Here is a 7,854-nt window from a genome sequence, read left to right as displayed (position 1 = left end):
ATGCATTTATACATGTACATTGACCAATGACCAGATGGCGTTATATACGCGTATATTATATGTATATGGGATATGGGAAAAGGTTATGGCGTTATATACGCATCACCACCTGATCAGCTGGTATACGTTGATGATTTGCCCACAGTGACCGAAATGATATGATGGGATGCCCTCAGAGGCTTGATGATGTTATGAACACATATACCTATGCATGGTATGACATTTATACGCATATGCATGACGTTATAAAAATGAAATGATTCACAGAGTTATGCAGACATACATGTCGAGTCTTTTACTCCATGTTTCTCTCATGTCTATTATTTACTGATTTTCATTCCTTACATACTCGGTGCATTATTTGTACTGACATCCTTTTTGCCTGGGGACGCTGCGTTTCATGCTCGCACGTCCCGATAGACAGGTCGAGAGCCCTTCAAGTAGGCTATCAGCTCAGCGGAAGATGTTGGTGCGCTCAATTTGCTTCGAAGTTGCTTGTTTGGTTAGTATGATTTAGACGTGTATTGTTTGGTATGGTGGGACTCTGTCCCGACCTTTATGAAAATTATGTATTCTTAGAGGTTTGTAGACAGATGTCATGTACGTAAAAGATTGTATGGCCTTGTCGGCCTATGTTCAGTTTACGAGTGGTTATTTTGGTCTTATAGGCCCGTATGTCTTATCTATAAGTTGGTAATACATATTTTATTCTAGTTATCTCACGGCAACTTTTCTGTCTCATTTTCCTATGATAGTATGATACGAAAAGATGCGTTATATTGGTACTCAGTTGAGTAAGGTACCGGGTGCCCGTCGTAGCCCATCGGTTTGGGTCGTGACATAAGTCATAGCTGAATAGGCTAGGGAGGCCTTCAAAAAACTCGAGGAAAAATGAACAGTGATTTATGGTAATTCTTTCATGTAGTGATGGTAGGCTATAATCTTGTATTTTACTCGCTTATTGCATTCTAATTCACTGCACTTTACTTGTGTTGAACTTTAATTGGTAGTATTTTGCCTTTATTGCGTATTTTATGTCGTGTAGGAATGATTCCGAGTTATGTAGATGTTGTGGAACTAATTCGAGCTATTTGGAGCTTTGAAGTCTGAGTAAAAGCCTAAAGGATTAAGCCGGGATCATGTTCGAGGTCGAGGATCACTTCTGGACGTCAAAAATCAAGGAAGAAGCAACAACTGAAGAAATGCACTAGTGCGACGCACTAGGCGATGCATAGTGCAAAGCAATAGGGTAAATTTATGTCAGAAGATTGACAAAGTTCAGAGGATGGGTTTCTGAGGTCTGACAGAAAAATACACTAATGTTAGGCATAGTGCGTGGCATCAATACAAAATTCTTGCAGATAAGCTAAGTTCAGAGAGTTTACGACCGAGAAAATTGCACTAATTCGACGCACTGGGCGTAGCATGAAAAGCATTAAGTTTGCAAGTTTTGCTATTTCGGCTAGGAAAGGGTGATTTCGTTTGGGCCCGACCCTACTTGGTATAAATAAACGGAAAAACGTTATTTTCTGGACTTTTGACATACTTTAGACCTAAGGAAGCTAAGGAGGAGTTGGAGGAGCAAAAGCACAAGGATTTCATCATTCCCTCCTCACTCAAAACCCGAGTTTGGATCGAATTTATGTTTTCCTATACTTTAATTATATTTGTGATGAATTTCTCCATATCTATGGAGTAGTTCTCTTTAAGGTTTGATGGATTTGGTGTATTGATGATTGTTTGTGGATTATAACTCTAGTTTTATGTATTGAAGCGTTTTTTGATGATTTAATTGTTGCATCTATCAAGAGAGGCATAACTTGTGATATCTTTGCATTATATTGTTGGTTGAGTTCATTAATTCTTCTTAGTAATCGAAAGAGGATAGTTGAATCATTGATTAAACCTAGTTAGGAGGATAATCGAGAAAGGTTCTCCTAAAGACCAATCCACTACGCATTCGTGCATATCTTCACGTGCTTAAATTGGTTCATCTTGTGAGGTTAAAATTTAATCGAGAGAGGAGTTTTTTGCTGAACGCTTGAACTAATAATTGAGTAAATTCGAGAGTCTCACTTGAACATTAGAAGTGAATTATCTACAGTTAGATCCCAAACAATTATCTTGCACATATCCTATCAAAACCCTATATTCTCTCACTGATTACTTTCTTTGCTTATTCCTTGTTTCGATTGTCTTAGTCAATAACTTTAGACTCTTACTTAATTTTAGTTAGAAATCATATAAATCTCAATTGTTGATCATCTTGGATAGCAATCAAAGCTAGAAACTACGAGAATACTGTTTAAATCCAATCCATGTGGATACGATATTATACTATACTATATTTGATTAGCGAGCATAATTTAACTGTGTGTTTCGAACTCTCATGTAGCAGGTAATATAGGCATTTATTTAAAGAGCAAAAAAGGAAACATCATCCTTCGTGTACAAATCCAATCAAAATTCTTAGAAAACCTAAGTAGCTTTTGCCTGTGAAAGGTATACACAATTTTGAATCAGTCGAACTTAGCGTCCAGAAAGTATAATAGCCGATCATTCAAGGAATTAGGAGGAGGTCAAGTTGCAGATAAAAGAAGGCTGTCAACGTACTTCCAAAGATAGCTACTGATTTAATTCTTAACTGAATCAATACCCACTTGGCTGACGCGCGGCAGGAAATCTGCCCCAGAAATATTATCCTGCACTCTCAAATAACACCTTCTTCACCATTTAAGGAACACGAGACGCCTTAGCTTTGGAAGTGACCAACTCGGGATGATCATTTCTCAGACACTGCTATGATTGGGGGAACCATCTCCATAGCACGTACTGTTTAAGTCTAACAAGTAATGCAAATATTCCATAGCACGGAATATGCAGTAAAGCCACCAACAAATACCTGCCCCAGAATCAATACAGAAACAAATTAGTTTTGCAAGAAATTATTTTGCCGTATTCAAAGAATACATACCAGCAAGAAAAAGACACAAAAAGGACAGAATTCATTCAGGAAACATTAACTAACAGCATGCAAAGACAGAAGAAAGTTTTAGCACTTGAGTTTTCCAAGAAAAAATGAGAAGTGTTTAATACAAGTTTTAGAAATGAAGCCTTGAATGTGGCTATTACATAGAAACCAACTGTTACAATTTTATTTGCAAGAAGGATTGATAATTTATCATATACGGTTACCATGATAAAGAATATATATCCTAAGAGAACACATACCACACAGGAGCATATATTGAAGATAAGTCAAGAAAGGGGTATGGCCACCTGAAAGAAACAAAAATAGGAGGAGAAAACCAGTTAGAAGAATGAGATGTATTCATTAAATCATAAACAAACTGAGATGAAACATACCAAAATGATTTACAGGCATGAACTATCCACTGGAAAATGACATAAACACCAGTCCATACGACAAAGTAAAAAATCCGGAACCAAGGGAACCTCTGGAAGAACAACTTAGAGAGTTAATAAAAAATGTCCTAAATGATATTTTCACAAGAACTGGAAAATAAGCAAAATAAGAGCATTTACCAAGGAATTCAGAGATGCATCACCAAGGAGCATGACTGCATTTAGCGAATGTGTAACAACAGTAAACTGAAAAGAAAAAAAGAAGAGAGAAATATTATTTAGCTTAACAAAGGGGCAAAAGATCCCAGGAGACTATAGAATTAGACCGTCCTACCCATGTCTCGATTCATATGACTCACTTCATATTTGGGAAGATACCAAATATTTGACAATAATTTTCTGAATCTGTTCACCCAATTTATGATGTTCAAGGAATTTAAATCGATTACATTGCTCAAATTTAAACCAAGAGATGATGGGTTTCATATCAAACTAATTTTTCAACAACTACTAATATATTGAAACTACTACAATTGATGTAATATGCAAGAAAATTAACTATATAGCTTCAGCACATTTTTCACATAAAAGGCCTGAGGAAATAACATCAGAAAACAGAGAAGAAGGAGCTACATCGCATATAACTCAATGAGGTTTGGAGATATAACAGCCTAATCTTTAATTCCTCCAATTATACTGGAGGAGGAAATGCGTTTCATATTAGAGAGAAAAAGGTGGTTCATAAACGGAACAAAGTTGACATACAGGAGGCTGTTACTGCAAACTCATGGTTATATGTCTGAAATAAAGGCAAACATCTCAAAAATCTCAAATCAAGTGTTACTTTAGCAGTTGGTATTAAGCACCCGACAGAAACAAAGAACGGAACCAGAGAGATCCTTTGAAATACTAGATACTTACAAAGTTAAACTCGTAGTTTTTGAGCGTAAGAAATGGGAAGATCACAAACCAGTAAACAGAGTCAGTGAGCATCACCGCTCCAGCAGCCATCTGTAGAGAAAAGACGGGCATAGAAATGATTCGAATTATACAATTATCTCCAACAAATTGCAAATAAAGCCACCAACTACAAGAGACTTCCAGGAACATAACTGCTAATTAAAAAGTACTTTGTAACAGTAAGTGCACAAAATTCTCATTTGGACAGCTAGATATGTTAATGACTACGAGTTGTGGGATTATATTTCACAAGCATACGAAACTGGGAGGATGTTCTCAAAATTACAAAAGAACATACATAAGCAGGCAGAATAAAACTGTATTGCGTCAAAAGAAGCATTTTATAGTAAATGAAGCAGCAGTTTCTACTTTCTACCTATTAGAAACCTTGTCTGGGTCCTCTAAGAAGAATGTCATACCTGGAAAAGAATCTGGAAGAGATAGCCACATTGTCCAGCAATTTCAGGAACAGCAAGTATTCCCTTGTAATCCATGCCGTTCACTATCTTTACGCCATTCATATAGTCTGTGCTTATAAGGGCCTCGAGTAACCCTTGCTCCACATCCATCTGCATTTTACTAACACCGCTGTTTGCTTTGTTATACCGGTAACAGCCATAGATGGAAAGTACTGATCCAAACTACAGACAGTTACAAAAGCATGATGTTAGGGAAAAGAGATTTCACTAGCAGCATAATGCAAGCGAAAGCAAGGATATTTCTGTAGCATGCAATCACACACACATATTTGACAGGCCAAAAACATCTAGTATGTACATACTCTAATAGTGTTAGTAAATGATATAAATTCAGGAAGTAAACTGGAACTGAGATACATACCCAGAAATAGATGGTAGTCAAAGCAAATGTCCATCTGCAGAAACCAATACATCATGAGTAGTGTAAAGAGAGGAACTCCATATTAAAGCACATAGTGTTGAGTAGTGTAAAGAGAGGAACTCCATTTTAAATCACATAGTGTATTTCTTTCCCTAGGTAAAGCAATAACATATTATGTACATATAAGATACAAAACTTGCAAGTTGTAATAGGATACCTTCCAACAAAAACAACCACTCTCGACCTTACTTATCAGTGGAAAAAAAGAAAAACTCTCACACACGGTCCTGAACATTGAGCCTATATGGTGCTACATACTAAGCATTATGAGCAGGATTACTTACTGAGTATAATAGTAAAACATGTCACCTCCATGAACAACAAAATCAGATACAATCACTGCTGTGAGTAAAACAAGTGCAAATACTCGGAAAGTCGCCAGACAAATTGGGTTTATTGTTCTCACGCATGGTCTCCAAGCTTTGTCAAAATACAAAAGCCAAGACCTTTTCTGGCAATCCTCCCTTCCACCAGATTCTGGATTGACATTAAGTGATAGTTCATACTTCCATATAAAGATCAATGATATAACTGTTGGTGCCAGGACCCATATTGCACAAAGCAAGAACCTCCAGTTCAACCAATAATCCAAAGCAGTAGTATCAGCAGTTGGATGGAGCTGCATCCTGCTGGAGACACATGGAATCAAATTGTTGCTGCAGTATTAGCTAAATATTTACTAATATCCCCGCACCAAGTAAATCATAATTTTACATCGTTAAAAGGTTTGCAACTTTGTAAAGCTGCTATAAGTACAAGTGGAAGGTAAATTACAATTATGTTACCGCTATAACCAAATCAGGACGTCAACTAATAGTAGAGCTGGGATCACGGATTCTATCACATATCTTTATTCAAAATGGCAAAATAAATATTTTTCCGTCTTTTGACAAGAAATTTTCGCTTCTTCTGAGTTCAGAAATGCTGCAGAATGATCTCAGCGTTCAATTTATAAGACGGAGTTAAATGGCAGGTAAGTTTATACAGATTTCTGTTTTCTGTAAATATATCTCTTGCAGGCACATTACAGGAGAAAATTTCATCTCACTGTTGCAACTGGAACTTAATTCTGTTATATACAGATCATTACCACATATTAGTTCACCTTATCAAAAAAGTTACCGCATTACAGTAGGAACTCACAGATAAATTAGCAGCTAAGTTCACGGCAGATCATTTACCATAGATAACTTTAATTCTGCTCTACAGATCATTTACCATATTTAGTAGAAACACATAGATATATTAGCAGTTAAACTTAGTTCTGCTATTCCACATATGAGTTGACCTTATCAACAAAGTTACCTCACTACAGTAGAAACACATAGATAAAGATGCAGTTATATTTCACTGATACTTCGTTAATATCGAAGCATTATGATCCTGATTCCTGAGTCCATCATTCTACTGCTACTTCATAGATTATCAAAGGTTTGCTACAGATGACTACATTACATCAAGTTATCAATTAGAGCAGAAAAACATCGATACTTTCCATTAAGAACAGGATCAAATTATCACTTACATTTATCACAAGGAAAAAAAAAATAACACTCCATAACTAAAAAGTAAGTTACTAAATTGATCGAATCCGAAAATTTTAACAAACACCTAACACGCGAAACAAATGAAATATAGAAATTACACTTTCAGTAATCACAAAAAAATGGAAAACTTTCGGTTTCTGTAAGTTATAGTAAAAATTCGAAGAGCGATAAACTCTCACCGGCCAGATCGCACGGCGCCTGTATCGGAGAGAGAGTAAGCGAATCCAATGCGCCGTAGCAATAGCCAACGGGAATGGATATTGCGTTTTTTATGCTTCTTTTGTAAGTAAATGGAAATGGATGGATAAAATGAGAGTAAAAGAAGGAAGAGTGTCCGGTTCCTTCTTCTTTGGATTGAAATTTTATCGTGTCACGACTATAGTTCCGTTCCGTAGCAGCACACAAGTACTTATCACTGCGAAATTATGCATATTAGAATTCTACAGTCACTATTATTTCTATGATTTTGACCCAACAGGTCCCCACCCAATCGAGCCATCTAGGTTGATTGACAAAAATATGTTTCACGTTCTAGATCGACACACTAATGTATTAAACTTTTGGCCACAACTTTAAATTTAAATAATTAAATATACTTGTTTGAATGATTGTTACACATTGTATTGTATCGTATTATTACTTTAAAATATAATATTTATTTTATTGTTACTTAAATTTTATTGTATCGTATCGTTAAATACGTCGTTACGTAACGACGAAAAGTGTCTCATATTGCCCTTCCTCATTATTAAATAATTATATTTTATCTTTTACCTACTTTTTTATATAATAATTCTACTATGTATCATATTTTTTCTTAGTAATGTTGTTCTTTATATTGTTGGTGTTCGACATCATGAAACGACGACAAACGATACAATCTATTCAAATATTGTATTATTAAACAATACAGTACAATACAATATGATATATTATAAAACGACATGTAACAACAATCCAAACAAGTTGTTAAGAGCATAAATAATCTTTATATCATATACAATAGATTTGTTGCAATAAGTTAATTTTTAGGTTAGTATTAAACTTTTGTTAATGATTATTCTTAAATCATTGTGGACGT

General features: G+C 35.5%; 1 protein-coding gene across 2 annotated transcripts; it reads right to left on the bottom strand.

The window, feature by feature from the left end:
* Positions 1-2,392: 2,392 nt before the first annotated feature.
* On the bottom strand, positions 2,393-7,153 carry LOC104121168 (uncharacterized). 2 transcript variants are annotated; one of them, XM_009633096.4, is made up of 9 exons: positions 6,953-7,153; positions 5,511-5,852; positions 5,167-5,200; positions 4,746-4,967; positions 4,288-4,377; positions 3,547-3,612; positions 3,367-3,458; positions 3,232-3,279; positions 2,393-2,902 (listed from the first exon to the last, which is right to left on the bottom strand). In XM_009633096.4, the coding sequence occupies exons 2-9, from the start codon at positions 5,849-5,851 to the stop codon at positions 2,800-2,802; spliced, it is 996 nt and encodes a 331-aa protein (XP_009631391.1). In that variant the 5' UTR covers position 5,852; positions 6,953-7,153; the 3' UTR covers positions 2,393-2,799. The 2 variants fall into 2 exon arrangements, with proteins under 2 accessions (XP_009631391.1, XP_009631392.1); XM_009633097.4 differs by having other exon boundaries at positions 5,511-5,855; positions 6,953-7,141.
* Between the last annotated feature and the right edge of the window lie 701 nt (positions 7,154-7,854).

This window comes from Nicotiana tomentosiformis, chromosome 2 (genome assembly GCF_000390325.3).
Source record: "Nicotiana tomentosiformis chromosome 2, ASM39032v3, whole genome shotgun sequence".
In the NCBI taxonomy this organism is placed as follows: Eukaryota; Viridiplantae; Streptophyta; class Magnoliopsida; order Solanales; family Solanaceae; genus Nicotiana; species Nicotiana tomentosiformis.
Note: the sequence above shows the minus strand (reverse complement) of the source record. Positions and strands in the feature narration are given on the sequence as shown.

What these genes read in the sequence shown, in the direction of transcription:
- LOC104121168 (XM_009633096.4), bottom strand. Translation starts at nt 5,851, where the DNA reads ATGCAGCTCCATCCAACTGCTGATACTACTGCTTTGGATTATTGGTTG. An exon ending in ATGTTTTACTATTATACTCA is followed by an intron (nt 5,201 to 5,510) that starts GTAAGTAATCCT and finishes TGGTTTCTGCAG; the next exon opens with ATGGACATTTGCTTTGACTA. An exon ending in ATGCATCTCTGAATTCCTTG is followed by an intron (nt 3,459 to 3,546) that starts GTAAATGCTCTT and finishes TTGTTCTTCCAG; the next exon opens with AGGTTCCCTTGGTTCCGGAT.